This window comes from Harpia harpyja, chromosome 5 (genome assembly GCF_026419915.1).
Source record: "Harpia harpyja isolate bHarHar1 chromosome 5, bHarHar1 primary haplotype, whole genome shotgun sequence".
In the NCBI taxonomy this organism is placed as follows: domain Eukaryota; kingdom Metazoa; phylum Chordata; class Aves; order Accipitriformes; family Accipitridae; genus Harpia; species Harpia harpyja.
This window is the reverse complement of record NC_068944.1, coordinates 18,421,125-18,445,481: the sequence shown is the minus strand read 5'-3', so window position 1 is coordinate 18,445,481 and position 24,357 is coordinate 18,421,125. Positions and strand designations below refer to the sequence as shown.

At 45.8% G+C, this 24,357-nt stretch overlaps 1 protein-coding gene across 3 annotated transcripts in view; it reads left to right on the top strand.

The window, feature by feature from the left end:
* LDLRAD4 (low density lipoprotein receptor class A domain containing 4) overlaps positions 1-23,702 on the top strand; it is a 284,146-nt gene extending 260,444 nt beyond the window's left edge. The window contains exons 1-4 of one of the 3 annotated variants that reach the window (XM_052787368.1): positions 6,702-6,809; positions 10,276-10,430; positions 21,674-21,727; positions 23,028-23,702. In XM_052787368.1, coding sequence (XP_052643328.1) covers positions 10,326-10,430; positions 21,674-21,727; positions 23,028-23,570 — 702 coding nt within the window. In that variant the 5' untranslated portion in view covers positions 6,702-6,809; positions 10,276-10,325 and the 3' untranslated portion in view covers positions 23,571-23,702. Of the gene's footprint in view, positions 1-6,701; positions 6,810-6,968; positions 7,207-10,275; positions 10,431-21,673; positions 21,728-23,027 lie in introns of those variants that run through there. The other 2 variants (XM_052787367.1, XM_052787366.1) reach the window with 2 other exon arrangements.
* Positions 23,703-24,357: the final 655 nt, after the last annotated feature.

Sequence of the window (24,357 nt, the reverse complement as noted above, 5' to 3'; positions counted from 1 at the left end):
TTATTGGGGAAAATTTGTGTTTGTGTGCCTGGACATACACAAATGGTATACAAACAATGTCATTTATTTTTAGTGGGGCTGCAGAAGCCAGAAGTAATGAACTTAGTAAAATAGCCATACAGGATTCAGTGATAACAGTTGTTAATGGCAAAGCATCTATAGTTTTTGCACCATGGCAATTTGTAGAAATACAGTGTGCTTTTTTAAATTAGCATAAGTTTTTACACCTCTCTTGCACCACAGGAACTTAATCCATCATGAAACCTCTTTAGAAGCTGCGCCATTGTATCCTGAGGCAGATGTGAAATTTGTGTGAGTCACTGATTTGCGATCAAGCTGAAGGAAACTGAGTCTACAATTCTTAAGAGAGAAGCCGCCCATTTGGGATGCATTTACGCAGCTCCTTTTGTATAAATCATTAGTGCTATAAACTATCCATTATTGTTAGGAGAAGAAATTTAACAATGCAAATAAAACAAAATACTGTGGCAGAGCAATTTTATGCTTGATTGTAATGTTTAATGGCATGTTCTCATAAAGAGATTTTCCCATCCTTCAGACCTATCATGTCAGTGACTCACTTGATTTCCGATGATTTGAACATCCCCCATTTTATTCCTAGAGTAGTTTTCTCTAGAGCAATTTTTGTAAACGTGCTGCAGCATGGGGTTATCCAGGGTTAATTTCCCTTACGATTACACTTCCAGACAGCATGTATGTAAATGCTGCAAGACAAATGATAAGAAAACTGTAGGATAAAAGAAAACGAAGAAAATTCCTTTGTTTTGCATGTAGATCCATTTTTCAGTATCGATGTATTTCCCTTACTTTTAAATGTTAATACTAGCTTATACTGGCATTGTAGTTCTTCAAAAGCATTATTCTTCTGTCATCACCTCAAATTTTGCATTATGTTGATTCCCTTTCTCCCCCATATCTCTTTGGATACTTTTTCCAGGTTCCTCTCTTCATCCTTTACTTTCAGGTACTAGACAGCATCATCAGTGAGGCAGAGCTTCGCATCTCTAAACCAGCTGATTATATTAATGTCAGAAAAAAAAAAAATACAGCTCTTCACATTCTACTTGTATTTTTAGTATCTTATTGTAATCCTGGTTCTGCTTTCCCTTCTTATCTCTGTTCTTTGTCTTGCCCTTAGGTTTCTTTTTTAGACCAGGGTTTTCTTGTGATCTTGAAAGGTTTCTGCACTGTCCAGCTTTTTGAAGTCTTTCCATACACCTTAGTCAGAAAGTACTAAAATACTTTGATAGTCTGTTAATCTGCAGTCAAATGCCCATTGTTTTCTTTTCCTGGCTGCCAGGGAGTTTGTTGGCTATTGAGATTTACGGAGTGAATAATCCACCTGGCAGGAGACTCTCTGTAACTCCGAAGAGTGTTCTTTAGTGGAAGAATGAGCGTTCCTTTTTGTGTGTAAAATACCGCTAATAGCTTATTTAGCAACCTATATTTCTACAACAGGGCTTTCAGTTTTGTGTTGGAGGTGGATTCTTGCATATGCATAGATTCTAGCACCCATGCTAATTCTGTCTCTCATTTAACTTTCATCTCTTCCTATGGTAGGATAATGCATGATGTGATCTCTCAGCTTTTTAATGTGATCGTCAGTGCATCTCTTCCAGCTCCTGTTTGAATGGGCTAAAAAAAAAATATTAATAATGAGGGATGATTCTTCCCTGTACTTGCTGGGAATTGCCTGGAAACCACAGGGAGCTTAGGCAGGGTAGTCATGCTGCAACCGCTGAGACTCCACAGAGGCCAGTACCAGGTACTAATTGCAATTACTGCTGGGAGAGCTCTGAATAACAACGGAATTTAAAAAAAATACATTGAGATCCTTTCTTGCCTTTTCTCTTACTTAAATGCCTCATTTTTACAACCACTGATTAGATGTGAGCTCAAAATAAGCCAAAAGCCATGGAATATGATCAAAATGGATGGAAGGGGTTGCAGTGTTTTCAATGCAGCTGATTTTGTTCATGAGTTTTTAGTAGAACTAAAAGGAGGATTGAATTAGTCAATGATTAAAGAAAGCGGAAGCCACTGTATAAGAGTGTTCAGCATAATGGGTACCTGCATGACATTTTGGTTCTCAGCCACCCGGTTGCTTCGTCCCTTTAGGGATATTTTCATGGTCTGAGTAGCCTGGGCTGATTATCACCCTCAGATTCACAGCTGCCTTTCCCTGCCCAGAGTTTCTCATTCCTTATGCATCAGCACTAGGGAATTCTGTACCTGTTTTTCAGCAGTGGCAGGGGAGCATCGAAGTTACCAGCAGCGTAATCTCCAGGGTAAACAGGGCCAGCGTATTACGCTCACTGTACCATTTAACCCTGCTGGAAGAGACGACTGTAAATTGCCTGTGTCGAGCCAGCGTGCGAGAACTAATAGAACTGCAGTGGGGATAATTCATGAGTAGATTTTCTCACTCGCCAGTGTAAACAGAGCCAGGGCTAGTCAGGTCTGAAACCGTGATTACTTTTAAAACAGCGTGTTAGAATTCAGTGTCCCAGATTGAACCCTCTTCCCAGCACAGGAAAACAAATCACCACGCACATGGCCAGCACATGGACCACGCAGGCTGTGCAACTAACTATGCGCGTGAAGGACTGCTTTGTTTTGCGAGGAAACAAGACTTGGAAGGAGCTCTTTAACTGAGGATTGCAAAGGGTGATTTAAAAAAAAAAAGGAGAGAAATCAATTTCACAATCCTTCCTGTTAATGCAGAGTAAAGAACAGCTTTAACAGGGAGTTAATTTAGAGGCCTTAGACACTGTCCTCTTCTGTGCTGAATCCCTCCACCAAACTTGCTTCTTTTGGGTTGTGTCACTGTCCACACTGCTCCTGTCTGCTTGTTCCTTGCACCTGATCACTTTAAACACAACAACACAATATACATCTAGATATGCACCTGCTGGTAAATAAGTTACCTGAATTCACTGCCAATGCAAAAAGCACTTTTCCTTTCCCTGGGGTTGTACCATTCCTCAGTATCTTTTTCTGACAAATTTAACCTATAAACTCCAGATGTAACTGAAAAGGTGAAAATTTACCCCAGGAGGTGGCAGTTTGAGAGGTGGGGCTGTGGGGCATTCGGTGGGTGCGTCTGCAGTCGCTTGAAGCCCGTCCAGATGCAGACCCTTAACTAAAAGGGGATGGTCCCAGTCTCCTGCTTAGTCCCTCACTGACAATTTCCTGCCTCCTGTTTTCTGTGTTGGCATCAGCGTTCACCCAGCAAGCAATTCGACTTTTTCCCCTGTGAGCAGAGACCCGGTCTGGCTCATCTGTGCCTCAGCTGTGTTGTCGTCTGCGTGTGTGCCGGGGCTGGCACAAGACGGGCGGCAGGAAGGAGCCGGGGCCGTGCTCCCACGGCCGCTAGCTTGACTCGGGGCTGGGATTGCAGCAGGCAGCGATTATCTGGGGAGTCCTGAAGACCCACAGGGCTGCTGTGTGGGCCCCTCAGCCTGGCTGGCTGGGGGGGGCTGAAACCACAGCTCCCCCACAGTGGACACACAGTCACCCCAACGTGGCTTTGACTGTGAAGCCTCATCCTGGTGCTGCCTGGAAGAAGCACGTAAGGACGCATGGCCCCGCGTGAAGTGTTAATGGTTGTAGATTTGTGCCCTTCTCAGCTGGTTTTCTGGGCTGAAGTTAGGCATGTGGCTCCGAGCAGGGAGGGGGAAGCACCTCCGCACCCAACCCCCAGTCCAGGTTCCCCAGCTGGGTGACCCCAAGGGGCTGACTGCAGGCAGGAAGAAACACCCCCTTATTTTCCAGTTTCAAGACTGTGGTTTTTCTCTTACTCTTCAGAGTAAGGGCTGGCCAAGAGCCTGCCCACAGCCAGTAATGTCTTTAGAGAAGCAGAGAAAAAAAGGGTAAGTAGCGGAAATATGAAACTCATATTGAAAAAGCAGCATTTGTCCAGTTTTGGTCACCAAAGCATGACTGTGTTTTCTTACACTTAAAAGATTAACATCCTTACTATTAGTAAAACAAAAAATCAGGTTTTGTTCTTGCGGGTTCCAGAATGAGATTTTTGTTTTCCTAGTCAAGACTGAGGAGACAAATGAGCAAACACGTCCTTTATAAAACTTCACCTACAGTTACCAAGTTTAACTAGCCCTTGGCTGTATCATTAATATGCCAGACTTGTAATGGCTTGTGGAGGAGCATTACGACTCAGTGTGCCAAAGCCTGCTTAGGGAGCTTCAGCTCTGTCACCAGAGCAGCCGTCCTGCTCAGAGGTCATGGTGGAACGGGCTACTGGGAGGGGAATTTTAGAAGGAAGCTGGGCCCCCATCCTTGTTGACAGAGCAGCTTTTATGGGCTATCTGGCACTTGCTGTGCAGTTTTTCAGCCCCTAAAGGTCTTGATTCACATTAAAAACTTGATGATAAATTCTTAATAAATAGGTAATGAGGCAAATGCTGTTCTGACGGTGTTCTTGAGGATGCTTATCAGGTGCGTTGCTTGTGGGTACAGCAGTCTGTAACCATTTTGCAGTCATTGTGCCTGCACTTGTACAATAATATTAAAGAAATTTTGGTGGGTAGGGAAGTAGTGGGCTAGAGAGCGAGCAAAGTGTGTAAAGTATCAGTCTCTCTATGCGCCGAATCCCCAGTCTTGCCAAAGCAATTGTTTTATGCTGTAGGTTAATGGCCTTCAGGAAGTGAAAAGACTCTAAATATCCAGGCTTCAACTGTAAGAGACCAAAGTAAAGGAGCAGCATTAGCACTAATATATTCATTTTATTTTGTTTTCTGCTTATAGTCTTTAAACTATGCTTATTTGAAACTAACTTCTCATTTTAAATGTGAGGTTTGGGAATTATATATGTGGCTCAATCTTTGGCTCAGAAACTTTGTTCTACACTTCAGTCCTTGACAACAAAGAATTTGCAACAGGAAGATAATCAGCCTCAGCAGCGACTCTGTACGCACAAAGTGGGTCATGCCCATACAATAGGCATGCTTAAAAGTCTGGTCTGTTGAATGAATTGTTTTCACAGTAGTCTAGGGGCGATAAGATGGTAGTTTTGAAGGTGCTCCACATCTGCTATCTGTACTGAATTATTTCCCTCTGCTGGTAACGGTACTGTAGTCAGTTAATACTCTGCTTGCACAAAAGCATTCCATCAACATATAATTTAAACTCATTCTGCTCTTCTAGGAACTCTCAAAGGATATTTTTTTACAGTCCACAATCACTGTCCCCCAGCTTGACTATACTGTTTGGATTGGGGCCTTAGACATGTAGTATCGAGCTAAACGTCAACAACGGTTTAACAAATCCAGACAGCGGGGATAGCCTGTAACCAAACGAGAGGACCCTGCTCTGTGCAGTGGAGATATATATATGGATAGATGGATATCAGGATGTGTCCCCCTAGTACTTTAAACACCCTTACTCTTCCTAGTGCTAGCTTGATGGATGACCGCAAGCAGCCCCACTCCTCTCAGCCTCCTTCCCCTCTCCTGGCATCTTTTGCTCCTTGACTTTGAGTCAAGGGATCCTTTTTTTTTTTTGAGACTGGCCCATGGGGTTGGCAGATCTGAAAGGCGTGGGGAGCATCGGGTCCCTCTCCATGGTCAGCCCCAGCGCGCGTCCCAGGGGCTCGGACCCTTGTGGCCGTGCTGTGCAGGGGAGCAGTGCTGGCGTGAGGCCGTACCGAGCCAGCCAGCCTGCTGGAAGCAGGACGTGGAGCCTCGCCAGCACTGCGGCCCAGCTCCTTTGCCTTCAGCAGCTCCCGAGACCTGGCCAAGTGCAGAGCAGAGGGTGAGCTCTCTTCTCCTGCTCACATAGACGCCCACTGATCTTACCCGGTGCTTTGGAATGCTACCATAACCCAGAGGAGTAACTAGGAACGGGAGGAGGGCTGGGCCATGCTAGTTGAGCAGGTGGAGGAGGAAGGTCCCGGGACTTGAGGGACATAGTGCTAATGAGGGACGTGGTGCTAACGGGGCTTCCTGGCGTGACAGGGGTTCCCGGGGGGCTGTGAGCAGCAGCGGTGGGGGCAGCCTTCAGGTCCCTGCTGCCGGCCTCCTCCTCTGTCACGGTGCTCTGAGCGGGAATGCGGGTTGGGATTGGGATGGGGAACTGGTCTGCCTGAGAAACAGCCAAGCCAGAAAGGCTGGCTCGGGGGCAGGGCTGGGGCCGGCAGAGGGGCTCTAGGGAAGGCAGAGGCTGCTGGAGCCCGGGGTTTTGCTGAAGAGACAGACATGCGACTGCAGCCCAAGTCTCAGTATCTCCAGTGTTTTCCTTTCCCCGCCTCCTCTATTTTTCTTTTTAACTTGTGCCTGTATGGATTGCTTAAGGTTACAGGCATTATTTCTGCTGGTGGTTACTGGTTTCCAGTATTGCACCAGGCTGCGTCTCCCTAGTATTTCACAGCCCCCCCCGACTCCCCCTAAATCGCTGCGTAATAAAACCGCAGCCGCGCAGCTCCCTAAGGTTTCAGCGGCCGCTTTTGCCGGTTGTGTACCGGCGGGGCGGGACGCAGACCGGGGGTGACATTTCCTTGCCGGTGCCTTTTTCAGCCGAAGGGGAACGGATGGGGCAGGGCGCCGGGACCGCTCATAACTCGGGACGGTGTTTCCCTTACGCCCCCCTTCCCCGCTCCTCGCTGGGGCGGGCAGCGCCCCGGGCGGGGCGGGGCGGGGCGGGGGCACGTGCGAGGGGGCGGAGCCGGCGGCGGCGCAGGCGCAGCGGGCCGGGGCAGGCGGAAGAGCCGGGTCGCCCCGAGCGCCCGCCGGGCCGGGCCGGGCTTAAAGAGCGGTGGGGCGGCGGCGCGGGTAAGCTACGCACCTTCCCCCCCCCCCCCCCCCCATCATTACCACCACCATCATCATCATCGCCACCCCCACCCCTCCCCGGTAGCTGCGGTCTGAGCGCTGGGGCTGGGCCCTGCCGGTGCGCTGGGGAGAGGGAGGGAGGGACGGACAGACAGACGGCTGTCAGTCAGTCAGCTAGCCAGTCAGTCAGTCCCCGCGTAGGGCTGAGCGGGCAGCCTGAGGACGGTGTCCCCTCGCTGGATGGAGGCCGGGGCTGCCGGCGATGCGATGCCCGCCGCGGGGGCTGGCGGAGCGGCTTGAGCCCCTCGTCCGCCGGAGGAGGCGAGCATGTCCAGTGAGCAGCTCAACAGGACAGCGGTGAAGGATGCGCGGTTAAAAGACCTGTTGTTGGAACGAGGTACCCCTTCGTTCGTCCGGGGTGCCCGCGCCGGTTGGGCCGCCGGAGGTCGGTCTCCGCCTTACCGGAGCAAAACCCGGCCGGCGGCGCGGCCCGGCCCGGCCCGGCCCGGCCCGCCCGGGGAGCGCTGGCTTGCCGAGAGCCCTGAGGCGGAGGGGAGGTCTTCTGGCTCGGGGGGGGGGGGGTGTGGATCTGGCTGCCGAGGGGGATTTGGGGGTGACGGTTGATAGGGTTATCAACTAGTTCTCTTTTTTTCATGCTCTTCTGTGGAGGTGTCCTCCTTCTATAGTTGCTTTTTTCGTGAAAAAATGTTCCCCTGGGAAAAAAATGTATTGTACATGCTATTTCCTGGCTGTGAAGAAACGGGTCTATGTGAGCGTGACAGAGTGACTTGGGGAGCTAAAAACCTATCATTTCTCTTCCCGAAGCTCCCCCGCCCCAGTCTCTTTCCCAGTTAATTTAGAGGAGAAGTGGGCAGGAGAGATGCCCCTCTGGAAGGCAGTGCTGCAGCAGCGAGGGCCCTTCGTGCCCCACGCGTGTGGGGCAGGAGGCAAGACCGGGGCCGGAGGGACCCCGTGCGTGTTGGCAGCTGTCAGAAACTGTGCAAATTGTCTTGCACAGTGCCGGTAAATAGAGACTGCTCCTGCTCTTGTTTCTCTGCTTTTTCCTGTTAATAACCTAATGGGTAGCAGGAGGGCCAGTCAGGAGGAGAAGAGATTAAAAATTCTTCCCCCTTTCCTTTCCCTCCGCTTTCCAGTGAGGAAATCCTCTTGAACGTCACTTTGGCGCTTTGTTGCATTCTCGTGTTTGCAATGTAAAGCTGGAGCTGGAAAATCCCGTGTGCTCACACCTGAGTACTGTGCTTTTCATTTTCTTTATGGTATGGCCATGTTTTATTCAAGCATTTCCAAACGATTCCCACTTAAGGGAAATGCTCACAGACCCAATCCTTTATTCCTAAAGGAGAGGTACTGTCCCCTGCCACTGAAATGCCGGGGCCTTGATAAATTTAGAAGACTCTGTCCTTGGCAGATAGAGAAGTAACATGTCATTCCAGTGATCTTTGCATTCTAGCAAAGCCTAAATCAACATTGCTTGTTTTGCATGTTGCCCTTTAGCAACAGTCTCTCAACTTCCAGTGTGAAGTATTACATGGACCCAAAAAAAAAGTTTTGGGTAAAGAAACCCTTTAGTCCTTGATAGCCGCAGAATGTGAATTGCAGCAGTTGTCAACTGTGTCCAGTCTGTATTGTGTGCTTCTGAGCCAAGAAAAAAATGACTTTACTTAAACATGGCTTTGGTGGGTTTGTTTTTTAATTAATTCTATGCTTCCTGCTTTTTGATCTTTTGGTGCTGACATCGTTAGCTTCCAATGACTCGGGGGGGGGGAATCTAAAAAACCCCCAGAGATTGCTGCACTGCATATGGGATTGATAGCAGAAGCAGAGCAAAGCACTGACTAATCATTTTTTTAAAAGGTTGGTGGTCTTGGTGACGAGTGGATGGTACTTAACAGCAAAGAGAAATTAAATGATAGATGTATTGTTGCCCTTTTTTCTTAGCCTTAAGTAGGTTTAGTTACTCATACTGAGACGATCGCAGAACCTCACACTTGGACAGTGGTGTGCCCATGCCCACTGGTAACTTGTGACAAACAGCTGGACCTCAGCACCAGCCTCCACAGGACACTGCAGCTCCCGTAGTCTGAGGTGTTGTTCGCAAGAGAGCTTAGAATAGTGAAACACCCTTGGGTTTCCTTTAGTTCCACCACAGGTCGTTTTGGATTTTATGTGTGAACAGCGTTTTTCTAGCTCAGCTTCATAGTCGTGTTGTGTTTGCATAAGCATGCTGCTGTTACACAGGAGGCTGAGGATGACTACAAATGAAAGGGGGGGAAGCTTGTTTTCTCTGATGTTTGCTTTGTCTTTTTATTTTTGTATTTTGTTATCTGTCTTTCCTTACTGGCTCTTTAAAACAGAAATTTAATATCGGTTCCCCAAAATTCATATTTTGGCGCCCAGAAGTAGTGCCATTTTTGGAAGGTGCTGAAACTGAGCAACTCGCACTGCTTCTTGGCTTTTTCTACCAGCCTAGCAACTAAAGACCTCCTCCCGTTAACTGCAGTTGTCTTTCAAGATGAGAGCATCCCCTGTGAGCAATGCAGTTTCCATAGAAATATTAGCAACTGTGTAACTCCAAAGGGCAATTTCTCCCCTTACGTTGCTCATCCTTGCTACTCCAGTATAGCCAAAAGGGTGCAAGAATGACTCATTTCTAAATATACTTAATATTTGTGGTATAGGCAGGACTTCAGATAAGATGATGTGCTCTGATGGAGTTCATTGTAACTGTATCTCTTGCAACAGCCAAGGCCCTGGTTTCATTTTTGACTGTAGTGGAACATATCTTGTTTTAGAGTACCAGATCTCTTTTTAGATTTTTACCTGAATGGGAATGTCCTAGTAAAGTTAATTTTACTCTAGTTGGAGAGAAGTAATGAATGAAAAAGACAGTGTAGATTTAATACAAAAAAAGTTTGTGTTCCACTTGATGTAGGTAGCTTTTGTGCTATTCAGCTGATTAAAAAAAGTTAAGGATAGTTAACTAGATAGTGTCCAGATTCCTGTCTCCATGGCCTCTGCTTTGGAGCTTATGGAGCCCTCTGGACTCTGTTGGCATTGCAGATGGCTATTAAAATAGGGTGGGGTGTGCGTGGTTTTTTTTTTTTGCCCCCCAGTGAAATTGTTGTATTATCCAAAAGGCTTGTCTGTGGTGTTTATGCTGAAGAATTTATTACCTGTGAAGGCTGCAGAGAAGGATCACTGAGAAGTTTCTTAGCTTTGACCAGCAGCCACTTATACCAATTGATTGGCACTGCCAAAAAATGAATAATTTTCATACTACTTAGAACACACATTTTCTTTGCAAAACTTTGCAAAACAGATAGCAGTGAACATCTTAATCCAGATCAATCTAGATGAACTACTGAGTTTTTTTCAGATTATTGCTTTGATGGATAGCATTCTGTGCGTGGTTGACATATTTTCCTCTTTTTTTTCTTTGTTTTAGCTGAACTGGAGTTTGTTCAAATCATCATTATAATTGTGGTTATAACTGTTATGGTGGTAGTGATCATCTGCTTGTTAAACCATTACAAACTCTCGACACGCTCCTTTATCAACCGACAGAGCCAAAGCAGAAGACAGGAAGAAACTTTGCAGACGGTGAGTATGAGCCCTTTGCATCCATTTCCTTCTTGTGCTGTACGGGTCTGCAGCAAAGCCTCCTGAGGAGTACAGGCAACTCTTGGAAAAACTTCTGATGTCACTTTTACTACTCCCTATAGTTAGGTCTTTTGCTGAGGTTGTATTTGTCAGTAGAAAAAAAATCAGAACATAAATTCAAGATACACTGTCTGATTATTTTTAGACCCTACTATGTTTTATGTAGCATATTTTCATTTTGCATTTGGAGGTTCAGATGTGACATCCTGTTTGCTACTGCTGTAATTTGAAGGGGAGTGGAGAGGGAATGAATGGAGACCACCTGGGGTGTGAAGATTTGAAATACACATTGTTGTGACTTTCCATATATTTACTAATATCCTGGAGTTGCATCACTGTTACTGTTTTGTGAAGCTGCAATAACTATTTGCTGGATCCAAAACCCTGGTCCAGTAATGGCCCAGGAAAATGTAATGTTTGTTTCACTGAAACAGCAAGAAAATGTTAGGAAAATGATCCCTCCAAGGACCTGGAGTGGTTAAGATGTGTTGTTACAGAGCTAAAGGCTTAAGACCAAATCTCGGTCAAGACTTGTAAAGGCTGTCCCTGGTCAACCCAGCAGTAAATGGGCATTTAACTTGCATTGTGAGCCACGAGTTTGCTGGGTGGGATGCACTGTTCCCTTCTAAGGGTTAACCACAGGGTGTCCCTGACCTTGGGACATCCCCGCAAGCCTGCAGTGCCAGCAGTATCTTATGATGTTGCAGGGAGATCCTTTTCCTGCTGTGCTTTTGGATGTCCTCAGAGTGGTGCCCTGGGCCTCTGCTGACTGCCATGGCCAAGGAGCCATTTGTGAGGGTAGCCTTCTGATGTATTGAATTCCTGGCAACAACGTTGGGTTCACAGCTTCATTTAATTTCGCTGTCAAAAAAATTATCTGACTGTAACTGGAAGGCACGATCCTGTAATGGTTTACACCAGTCGTAAGTCCACAGTCTCCCCTTTTCTTTCCATCTCAATCCTGTGTTTCCTCGTTCTTTGTGCTTCTTAGGGAGCTGCCAGGGTTGTAGCGAGAAGCATCAGGGAGCTGATCTGGCTGAACAGTAATTGCTTTTTTTTTTTTTTTTCCATGGTTAGATTTCAACCAGATCAGTGAGCGAAGTGCCCAGCCAGGGGAGGAGGCAGGGATGCCATAGTCCAGCCTGGCAATTGGCAGCTCCCTCCTGAAAGCCAGCTGTAAAATGTGATGAACGCAGGGTCCCCGAAGCTCTGGCTTAGCACATCACCTGCATCCTTCTGCTGGGGTGAATAGCTCTTACCTTGGAAGCTGCACGGGGAGGAAAGGAGCTGTCTCCTCAAGGGGAGGTTGTCTCATTCTGTAGCGCTTTGGTAGCGCAGGAATATTTAGCTCTAATTTGGTTATGGATGAAACTGGAACTTGTCAAACCTTAACCTTGTGGACTTCAGGGCTAGAAAAATTGGCGAGATTAATTTGAGTGTTGCTTTGAAATGGATGCCGTAATTCAAGAACCACACTTCTGTCTGGAAAATGTTAGCTATAATTACCTAAAATGAAATAATTTGAGAGAGAGGAAATGCATTTTCATCTACACAGATCTTTTAAAACTGCAGTAAGCTGTCAAATGCGTGAAGTAACCCATTATTTCCTTTGTATGGTTCGTTAGTATTGTCTGTTACCAGAGTGAGTGGTGCCTTTTCTCTTGGAAGCAAGGGAGGAAACATAATCTTCTTGTGAAGAAGAACATGCAGTTTGGCAGTGGGGACTTGGGAGCCACTTTAGTATCCAGAACTGCTCTTAAATCACTTTTAAAACACTGACTCAGTTTCAGTTTGATGGCACCCTTGTAAGTAATGATAATCATAGCCAAGTGAGCATTTCATGGGAATTGATGATTGGTTGGCAAGAACCAGTTACTAATTTGTCTGAAAACTCTCTGGTATAGGTTTGTCATCACTATTGCTCATCTGGATTTCTGATAAGCTGAAGCTGTTCTTAAAAGAATGTCATACTTGTGGAGAACGGGACTTTGGAGGTCTCTGAGGTCAGATGTCAAATATGTTTGAATTTTCCTTTGTCTCAGGTGTTAGAAGGAAATTCTGATAGAAACTGGTTGTGTGCTGCTTGCAGCGCAAATCTTGAAAGTGGTGTGCGGTGCATGAGAGTCGGGAAACTAAAGCATTTGCTCTGATGTGAAACTGGAAACGACCTGTCTGTTCTTGTTGTCCACAGCGGAGTGAGTTGCACAAGGTAAATAGTGTGAGCAGTAAGATGCAGGTTAGATTATACACTTTAAAAATATATTTATATTTTAACCAGGCAGGCCTTGTTCTGTGTGCAAATGCTATGGATAAGTGGATTCTCTTCCAAGGGAATTATTATTTTTTTTAAATGGTATATAAACTCTGAAAACAGATTTAAATGTTTATTAACTACTAGTGTCTGAAGAAAATACCATTCTGACTCAGGCCTTCTGTTGGTGGAGAAATAGTGAATGGAAACAGAAGTAGTTCAGCAGTATTTCTTAAAAGAAAATGGTAAAGCAAATTAATTGACTGTTGGTTAGTTCCTGTAGCAAACTATGAAGTGAACCTCCACCTCATGTAACTGAGGTAGCAGATGTGTATCAAGAGGCAGAATCTTGCCTTTCCTATTCAGATGGGCCTTTTTTTTTTTTTTTTTGTCCTTTTGTTACCTTCAATTTTCCTTTTCTTCAAGCCTGTCCTATTTCTAGATAATCATGCATTCCAACAGCTGAGCTGTGGCTGAATTGCACAGATTTCTGTCCCTGTAAAGACCAGCTATCGAACAGATGATCTCTCTTATTCTGGGTCTTCTAGAGATTGTAATAGAAATGAACTGATAATTTATCTACTGCCTTTATTGCCAACCTCACGCCTATGAAACTCATGGGTCAGGCCTCCAAATAACAAAATAAAAGGTGTTTGTGGGTTTCTTCTTTGATTGAACTTCCTTCATGTTTAAAGAAAAAAAAAAAAGGCCTGGAAGTTGAAATTCTTATTGTCTTTCAAGTCCAGAAATTAGAATATTAAAAAGATGAAATATCGCTGGAATCACAAGTGATAGTAACACTCGAAGGGCAGAAAAGGGATCGATCAAAAAAAAGTTGCTCTGTGACAAGAACATGCTGAAAAGTACTTGTTACATTCCTGTTCTGTAAATATGCTTTCCTGTGTGACCACCAGTTCATCTTTCTTCTTTTCTTTTTTCCTCCTTTTCATCCCCTCTCAAGTCTCATCTTCCAGTCTTTCGCCTGGTCTTTGTCCTACTACCTTGGCTAGTGTGCTGAGGCCTTAAACAGATTGTCAGGGGCAGGACAACCTTTGAGCGCCCGGGAATACTGGATGCTTCTGCAGCAGTGCTGCTGAGGATGCTGTCCACCCTCCCAGGGTGAGCCCTGCCCTCTCCTAGCGTGACTATTAAAACACTCAAACCCTGTTTTAACATTAGCAGAAATACGAATTTTGGGGTCGTAACTGTGGGAGGTGGAATGATGCAGAGTGACAACTGTGATGGCATGAGCAGCAACCTGACATGAGCGTGCACAGTACTGAATGGTGCCCATATCACAATGGATAAAATATTGAACGTTTCCCCCGATCCATCAGCAGGGTTTGGCTTCGCAGCTGGGAGCGAGCCAAGGTTTGCAGAGCATCTGAGGGGGATGTGGAAACTGTAGGGTGTGGAGTATACCAGGAGCATGCCCAGGGGCGATTCTCTAGGATGACACAACCTCTTCTGTGGGAACGACTGATGCTACTGGCAGTGCTGGGGGTTTTGGGGCAGAGCCACGTGGCAGCCCTGGAAAGGCACATCCATGCACAGGGTATGTGTGTCTGATATCCCGGGGGAGGTATGTGTTGCAGCATTGCTGCCTGTGCCTTGGAAGGACTCGCATTGTATAGGGAGGGTAGCGTTGCTGGTAACCAAAACCACCCTGCTGGAATGTAGGTAGCTGTGGCCGAGCTGCTGCTGTGGCACTGCTGTTTGCTGGGACAAAACAAAGATAAATCTTGCTTTCTGATGATTAACTTTTAGTGTCATCACCAGTGATTTCCAGGGGGACATTGAGGGAAAAGAGATTAACTTACAGGGAGGCACTTAATGAGCTTCTGATGTTCCTAAATTGATTCCTTCTCCCCATCCTGGTGGCTTCTGTCTTGGTGTCTTTTTCTCTTACAAAGTGGATCTTGGTGGAGTACTGAACACTTGGACTGCCCCAGGCCCACTGCTGGCAGCCAAGTCCTGGGATCCATCACACAAGATGCTCACCCTGACCAGCCCCCACCTCCTAGCACCGAGGGCAGCATTGCTGCTAGGGCTAGTCAGCTTGCATTAGGACCTGCATTGATAATGCCCATCTCGAATGCCAAGCTGCAGGAGCACAGCTGTAAAAATACTGTCCTCTTTCCTGGAACAGCTATTTCAGAATAAAGGGGGAACATCAGGAGGGTGACAGAAAATACTCAGTAATATTGACAACTCCAGGGATTTGTCGGTGATTTCAAATGTTAGCCTTGCCCCTTGGCCTTTTAAATTATTCCCTACCGGTATTAGCATTATTCCTTCTGTTCCCTGCTGGCATCCCTGGGTCACTCATTCTCATTTTCTTACCGACATGTGCAAAAGAAAGAAAATCCCACTGGGAACAAGAACCCAGTCTATAGCTGGGAGAGAGTGTGAGTGCTGTAGACCACCCTCCTTTGCCAAACCTTTTCCTTTGCACCAGGCATCAGTTGGCAGGAGCTGGACGTGCACCGTGTTCTGCCATCTGCATGAGGGACATGGGCTTGCCTCTTCCTTGGGGAGTGCTGCCAGGAGGGACAGCGTGCGCTGGCTGCTGCTCTTTGAAGTCTACCACAATAAAGTCAGAACATCTTTAATAAGGGCAGGATTGTCTAGGAAATCTGCAGGTAGGACTAGAAGCGAGGAGCACCAGCTTTGGGTGGCTCCTGACTCAGTGTGTCACCTTGGGCAACTTTCTTCATCTCCAAATAAAGGAGGAAGGATAATAGTACTTACTTCCTTCACTTGGATGAAATGAAGATTACTTAAATTGGTAAAGTGCTGCGAAGTTGGGGGGGGAGTTTTAAAGCATTAAGTAACAGAAATAATTGATGTAAGTGTAGGGAGGCAGACTGCGTGCGAGAGGTTTAGTGCTCTCCTTAATTCTCTTTCTAGTACTTCTCCTTGGTACCATGTACTACTCCGCCAGGCACTGTAACATTTCCTGCCCTTGAGGAAACACAGCTTTTAAATGAAAGAGCAGTCCTGCTGGAATAGTTGTCATTCTGTTGGGAACAACACAATAGTTTGCTTTGCTTGTGTTCGGCCGGGAAAATGTTGCTGTTTTCAGAGCTGCGATGGTCTGTATTGCCCAGGAAGAGGCAGGGAGGAACGAGCCCCTGCGCCTTCTCGCAGCATATTGAGCAAGCCAGTGCTTTAATGTGGTGTAATCTATCGCTGCCACCTAGGGCCAAAATCAGAAACTACACTATCTGAAACAGTTCACTTGCAGAAGAGCTATGTATGGTTTTGTGTGTACATATACACACAAAAATAAGACAAAAATCTGAGTTTAATCGAGGGGAAAAGAGGGACTTTCTTAATTGTAATGCATTTCAGAAAGTGGAAAAACTGACTTTTATTTCTCAGGAAATACAATTTCAGGCAGAGTTCCAATTCTCAGAAACTTAAAAATGGAGAAAAACTGAAAGTCTCCGTAAGAGTTGGTAAAAAAGAAAAGTTTGGATTATATGGGGCTGTTGTGGTTTAACCCAAGCTGGCAAATAAGCACTGCACAGCTGCTTGCTCCCAGTGGGATGGGGGAGAGAATTGGAAGAGTAAAAGTGAGAAAACTTGTGGGTTGAGATAAAGACAGTTGAAAGACAGGTAAAGCAAAAGCCGTGTGCGCAAGCAAAGCAAAGCAAGGAATCTATTCTCCACTTCCCATCTGCAGGCAGGTGTTCAGCCATCTCCAGGAAAGCAGAGCTCCATCACGCCTAACGGTGACTTGGGAAGACAAACGCCATCACTCCAAATGTCCCCCCCCTTCCTTCTTCTTCCCCCAGCTTTATATTGCTGAGCATGACATCGTATGGTCTGGGATATCCCTTGGGTCAGTTGGGGTCAGCTGTCCTGGCTGTGTCCCCTCCCAACTGCTTGTGCCCCCCCAGCCTCCTCGCTGGTCGGGTGGGGTAAGCAGCAGAAAAGACCTCGGCTCTGGGTAAACACTGCTCAGCAGTAACAAAACCAGCCCTGTGTTATTAACACTGTTTTCAGCACAAATCCAAAACATAGTCCCATACTAACTACTGTGAAGAAAATTAACTCTATCCCAGCCAAAACCAGCACAGGGATGCTTTTGCTTCATGACAGTTTAAGGAATTTTTCTTACTGAGCATAAATTTTTACCTGCAATTTATTCTGAGTTAAAAATTCTTCTTCCGGTAAATTTCTTGCCTGCTGTCTGTCAATGTGCTGATGCTCAGCTGAGGTAGTTGGATGACACTGCATGCTCCAGGAAGCACAGTGTTTAAAAATGGCCTCAAAAAGTCATCTTCCTAAACTGTTTAATTCTAGAGTCTGTAAACCTTTGTAAAATACAAATTAGGCAAATTATCTTAGGCTTATCCAGTCTCCTAAGCTCTAAATATTGAGTTAAATAATCATCACTGTAAGATAATTAAGTAGTCACCCAGCTGGATTTATTAAATGATGCTGTTATTCCAAAACCTAACCGCAAAATTAATTTCTGTCAATTATCATGAAACTCAGGAATGGCAAAGGTCAGCAAAAGACATAGCAGGATCCCTAAGATTTTTCTTGCTTTGGCGTTATTTGTAGGACTGATCCTTTTTCATTCCAAACCCTAACAGAGTTAAAAATGAATACAATATAGGGAATGAATGCATAAGCTTTCTCTCCCTGTTACTTTTAATTATTGAAGCTCATGCCTGAAGACCTTTAGTCTCTTTAAGAAGGGACAAGTTGAGGTGGCTAGCTATTGAGAACCTATAAGAAGCAGGTAAATGGTACGCTGCCCACAGAAAAAAAAATAGGTAAATTGCATTTGCTCAGGTTTAGCCTTGATTGCACATACCAGAGAACTACATGTACAAATCCATGGGCATTCAGTGTGAGGGGGCATCGAGCAGGACTGCCAGCGCTGGATTTGCTAGCTGGGAAGCGCCTGTCGGCACGATGCCAGGCAACGTGGTGCTGGGGCTGCGAGCTCACGCCAGGCCTGGCGGCTGGTTAGCCGTCATGCCGAGCCGTATTGCCTGTGCCTGATTTCGTCTTGCTCACAGGATGAGAAGCCACTGAGTGAAAAGAAGTCGAAGTAGTTTATCATTAGGCCGTTCTACCTTGGTATTTTGAATGATAGAGAGAAACAATATGAGGGAATATAAATACAAATGCTGTCGCTTCTTACCCGATTGTTATTGATCTGAGCACAGGGAAACATTTTAGCTGTCCGATGAAGGTCTGTAAGTAGAGGGACGAGGAGAGAGCAAGAAATAACTTTCCCTCAGTGTAAGTCACCCCAGATTGTTCATGGCAGTCCCGGTGCGTTATTTCTTACATCTACAGCTTGGGGTGAAAAAAAAAGTCATGAGGATATTTTCCTTCTGCAACACTGAGGTTTTTCCTTTCTTCTTCTCTCAACCCTTTGCCATCACCCCAGCAACAGTGGGGTAGGTGGGCACCAACACGTGGTTAGCTTGTATCTACACAGTGCAGGGGAGGGGAGGATTTTCCTGATATGAAGACTTGAGAAGGGTAGATAGTAAGTCTCCTGTGGTGGATGCAGCGATTTCAGGAAGGCGGAATGACTGAAAAGGCCAAAATTGGGAAGATGGGGCAGGCACCTGCAGTTCTCTTGTTCCAGACAGATGCCACCTTCTGTAGAGGAGATGGGGTTTATCTGTAGAAGGCAAAGTGGAGAAAACCCTTATGGCATTTCAGGGCAAGATTCAGCAAAGCGCTTCGGTGTGTTAATTTTTTATTAATCTCCTAACTTTTCTCTTAGCCTTGGAGTGTTAGCAGAAGGGCATGTCTAAGTAAGTGGTTGCAGACAGACCTGAGCAGAGTCTGCCTTTGCTTCAAGCTGGCAGTTGCCAGGCCAGCCCTGAAGTGGGAGCTGCACAGCTCTGTAGCGAGCTACTGAGTCTGGCTCAGAGGCACCCAATGAAATACGTGCTATGTAAAAGGATAAGAGGTGTATAGTGTGTGATATTAAGCGTAAATGATTTCCTTGTTCTGTTGTGTCCCTCAAACATGTATAAATATAAACCCCATAGAGCCATTCATAATTAAGCACTGGCATGCTGTCCGTTGTCTCTCTCTTTCTTTTCTTCCTCTCTGTATTCTTCTTCCCATATTGTCATACTGCTCTCCGCTTAAAGTTTAGGAAGCCCCTCTACATGTTTGTATTTGTCATTGCAGGTCACTGTACAATAAGTTCATGTCCTAGAAGGATTCAGGGATTCTGCTATAGCTGAGTGCAGGAAACCCAGTTGCGTGCTAGCTCCTTCCCTTTCTCCTTGCCTCTCTTGCTGTCAATTTTAAGACTTATCCGTACGATAAGTAAGAGTGCAGTGCCTTTTCCTCCATTGGGCCAGTTAGTCTGGGCTTTTTCTAGTGGTGGTGAGACAATCCTGTACTGTGGCACTGGACCAACCACATATGCGTGGTGAGGTTGGTCTGCATGTGGTGTGTGAGCCTGGTATTTTCCAAGCGTGGGCATGCTGAGCACATGCTACCCAGCCATCTGCTTGGGGAGTTCCTCTGGCTCCTGGGATAGAGCTCTTACTGGGGGTTGGCTGCTGCCAGAGGATTTATTCAGCCTGCTGCTCTCTCCAGAAGAAACCGTAGGGAAGGGAGTAGCTACAGGTGGGCTGTAGGACACACTGTCACAGAGGCCATGTTGTTGCACATCCTTGCATCGTAAGGATCTCGCAGCTTTGGAGTTCAGCTACATCCCAAGCTGTTGTATGTCCCAAGCTGTCTACCTCCTTGAGTAGTTACCTGGAGTGAGGAGAGCCTTGAGCTCCTTTGGTCTCATTGTCTTGGTCCGACTATCCCAGCACCCTGGTCGCATTCTGTGGGGTCCCTGTAGCAGCTGCAGTGCCTCCAGGCAGGATCTTCTACTGTACTGGGATTCAGGCATCAGCAGTAGAAGTAACGGGCAGCTCCACTCTTCTAGCAAGTTGTTTGTTAGGCATCGCTGGTACCAGGTCTGTGTGCCGAGGCTCAGCATGCAGGTCCTGCTCCATCTCGGCACAAGGAGTTTTTCTCCATATGCTGCACTATCTCCTACGGCTCTTCTTACTCTGCTGCCCTAGGGGAGATGAACCCTAGGATGGGAATTGTTGTTTCCACTTCCACATCAAAAACTCTATTTCATAAGGGAGTTTAAGTAACATGAGTGGTGGTGGTAGATTGAATTCCTTTCTGGGTTAGGTCATTGGTTTTGCCTTTTTTCCTCTCTTCTGAGCCTGAACTCATTAAAGGTGAGACTGAGACAGTTGCACTAAGCATAAAGCTACCCAGTATCGTATTATTCAAACCATCACTCGGGAATCTGCTGTTGGGCTGTGTATGGCCTGTAGTTCGTGAGCAGTTAATTGAGCCCTTTAGTTCTGACTAATATGTTTTACTTAACAATTGCAACAGGCTTGGAGCCTGCTGGGTCAGCTGCTGATAATCTGATTATATTTAATTGTGCAAATATTCCCTCAGATATTTGAAAACGAGGGCATCTGGGTGAGGGAGGGGTGGAAAGGAAGGTGGGTACAAGTATGCATATACATGTATGTATACAGTTACAATTTATTCTATTGACAAAACCTCGTAGAGGCACTGAAATACCTGAATCTAGGTAAGATTTGTCTTTGATATCAGGCCTTTGCAAATGGGGATACTTGCAAAGGGAAGTTGTGAATAATGGCAATTGTCAGCCTCCCTCTATCTCGGCTCTCTAAAGCTACGGAAGAGAAGTGATTGACCAGCTTTGTTACTCAAAGCATTTCCCTTAACAGCTGAATCCTGTAGGAGATTCCTCTTAGAGCAGCTTTCATCTGCGGTGGACTCTCCTGACAAGATCACAGACGGCTTTTGGTCTCTGAGTGTCATGATGAACATCTAGTTAGGTCTATTTTTACATCTGAAATATGTTGAAAGATGCTATGGTGAGAAGAAGCAGTACAGTAAGATTTGAAAGTAGTCTATACAGGGTAGTGCTTTTGGGGACAGGATGCATTTTTCTTCCTGTTCCTGAGATTTCTTATGTCTAAAAATCATAAAACTTGAATTAGCACCAAGAAAATAGTCATGACCATACAATGTTTTGATTTTCTTTTTTTGCACCAAGACTGAAATTCTGTGCTTTATAGCTGCCCTGCTGTGTCCTTGTCAGCTTCAAAATTTTCCAATAAAATAAATCCATTGTGGTAGTTACTGCTACTCTAAACGATTAATTGAGAAGAAAAATAATGATACATCTTGAGCTGTTTTCCCTTATTGACGTGTTGTTCTTCACCCTTTTATTCTGCCCTGAGTGCTGGTACAGTATCAGAACAGCCCTTCAAGGCATGAGAGAGAAAATATTTTGGCCTGAGAAGGTGGCTGGGGAAGTGGTTGAAGAGGGTAACTGGTGGCTGAAACCTCAGCTGCTTAATTACTGTTCATGGTGGGAATTGGGCAACTGACAGTTTTGACCAGAATATTACCTGGGTTTAGAGTGACTGCTGCTTCACTGAGATTACAGACGCCAGGTTTCGTGGCAAACTGTTTTGGCTCTGGTGTGTAATGGGGATCCTGGCTGGCAGGTCAGCTTCATCGGACCTGCTGACGTTGCCTCACTCAGCATGCAAGTGCTGGTGTCTCCTATCATCTCTGCATGTTGCCACGTGCTTGTAGCTGTGACCGGCTTGCTGGGTCCTCAGGGCCTGTGAGGCTGGGTGCTATGGATGGCGTCTCCAAACGGACTTGCAAAACAGACCAAGCTTGACTTGCTTGTGTGCAGAGCTGCTCTAGTTTTGGAAAGAAAGAGGTGGGATGTTACTTGTTTATCACCTCTCCCTAGGTGGAGACAGCCAGTCCTTAGAAGCTGACTGCTTGTAAGAGTTGTGGTATTGAGGCAGGAGGGTGATGTGATCTATTAATTTTTCCTCTTTTGTTGTTTTCTTCTACATTCCAGGAAGGGTGCTTGTGGCCTTCAGAAAGCTCGGTTTCGCGCCAGGGTGCTTCAGAGGTACAGATTTTTTATTATCTTCACCGATGTGCTTTCCTCTTCCCTGTAATGTGTATTTGGCTCTTTTCAAAAACATGCATCTATTTAGTAAATAAAGCTTTTTCGGTGTAGACCAAGAGCCAGTTTCATGTGGACATCTGAGCCTGCCTTAACTCCCATTCCATAAATGCCTAAGGCTTTTTCAGTAAAAGAAGGAAATTCTGCCTACCTGACACCTCATCTCCATCAGCAGCTCCCTGTATCATAGTAGGCATTCACAGGTAAGTGGTGGAGGTGTGTCTCACTCATGCAGTGGCTCAGTAATTTGAGTATTCAGTGGAAGCTGGGAGACCAGTTGTTCTTGTCCAAGTTTTTCTTGGATTTACAAAACATATCCTATCATGAGTGTCTCCCATCTTCCAGCTAGCACAGATTCCTGGTCTGTGTGATAATTTGTGAGTGTATTGCTCTGAGTGGTTCAGCTCTTCTGTGACAAACAGCAAACCTTCCTGGTGGTTGGTCCTACATCTATGAGGATTAGGGGCTAAAGACCCTGCATGGACCCAAAAATGAGAAGAGCAGTTTGTTAAATCTAGATCTAAGAAGCTGAAGTGTCTGTCTAGATGTGGGATAGACCAAGTGAGGAGAAATAGCTCCTCACAGAGTATCTTGAACTCTTCCTTTTGTAAAGCCTGACCTTCTCCAGGGCTTAATACACCAGGGACGTTTTTTCCACTCACAGTGCAGAAGCCTTGCAGGTCCTCCCCAGAGGCTGAGTTCTGGTGGAGAACTGAGGGGGAGGAGGACACCTGATACACTCTGGTAGTGAAGGCGTGAGATATGCCAGGCCTTTACAAAATGTACTAAAATGACCATCTGAATTGTTCGGTGATGCAGGGTGTTACATTAACTCTTGAATAGGAGGGGGAGGCTCAGACTGCAGCTGGAAGTCAGTATTGGGACATTTTCGTAGAACTAGTCAATTGTCAAGACTAGAGAGAATGCATTTCCTATGTTCAGAAACAGAATCATTTTCTCCTGGCTGTGCATATTATAATGTCAGAAGGAGCTGTGTGGGGTCTTGGTCTTCCTTCGTGAAGCTGTTCTCAAGTGTCTTGTGTTAGATCCTTCCTGCAACTCCTACCTCTTCTTTCCATATGCACGTGTGTGAGAACACGTGTGCACAGTATCTGCTGGGTTTAATCCCAAAGATAGGTGGCAAAGAGAAGTATTTTGCCTTTTATCAGTTCTTCCTAAATACGGAGCACCCACAGTGCTTTGCTCAGATGTGGAGTCACGTGTGTGTCTCTTCCCGTTTCAGATCATGTATGCTCCAAGGTCCAGGGACAGGTTTACCGCCCCATCTTTTATGCAGCGGGACCGTTTCAGTCGCTTCCAGCCCACTTACCCTTACATGCAGCATGAGATTGACCTTCCTCCGACCATCTCCCTCTCTGATGGGGAAGAGCCACCGCCGTACCAAGGCCCGTGCACCCTGCAGCTCCGGGACCCAGAACAGCAGATGGAGCTCAACCGGGAATCCGTCAGGGCACCGCCCAACCGAACCATTTTCGATAGCGACTTGATAGACATCTCGATGTACAATGGGGGCCCCTGCCCACCAAGCAGCAATTCGGGCATAAGTGCAACCAACTATAGCAGTAATGGAAGGATGGAAGGACCGCCCCCGACGTACAGTGAGGTCATGGGGCATTACCCAGGCTCCTCTTTTTTCCATCACCAGCACAGCAACGTGCCTCCTTCCTCGCAGAGGGGGAGCAGACTTCAGTTTCAGCAGAACAATGCAGAGAGCACAATAGTCCCCAGCAAAGGCCAAGACCGGAAACCAGGAAACCTGGTCTAAGTTACTCTCCCAGGCGCATTTGAACTGAAGACAAGAGAATCAAGCAGGGCGGTGGAGGAGGACCCCCATGCTCCGGTGCACAATGTTGTTACGTTTCACGTTCTACAACTTAGTAAAACCAAACGTGCAAACTAGTTCTTTGTTTCTGATTCCTTTCAGGGGAATTGCATGCAAAGCAGATTGAAAGAAATACAAACTTCCATTCAGTTTGTCTACGAGCAGTGTTTCAGGAAAGAGGGGAGGATATATTATTTTTTTTTTAATAAACTATTTCAATTATTTAATTCTAAAAGTGAACTTAGCACAGAAATGAGGCTCGTACAGCCTGTTTTATACTCACTGAATGGCAGAAGGAAGAAGGTGGTTTTGCTAGATAAATGGGGGAAGAATTGGCCAGTTTGCTTTTTTTTTTCTCCCAGGGTGTGGATTTTTTTTTAATACGAAACAAAATTCCTGTTTTGTGTGCCAAGGTATAAAGTTGAGAACTTAGATGAATGCAAGGAGTTAATTTGTGTTGTGATAAATGTGTTTTAAAAAGTTGCACTATCTTAATGTTTTAAAAAAATATATATGAGGGAACTGTTTTATGTGAAGTTCTTCTATATGTTGTCTTTTCACCTGTGGAATAATGATAGAGCCCCAGAAGTAATCTGGAGGAGTTTGCCCCCCTCCCCCTGTGTTTGCTAGAAAAAGGGGACAGGACTTAGCCTAACATCTCTTGACTTCTACAAATCAAGAAATACAGGGACACTTGTCTTTGCAATAACTTGCATTCAAATAACAGTGC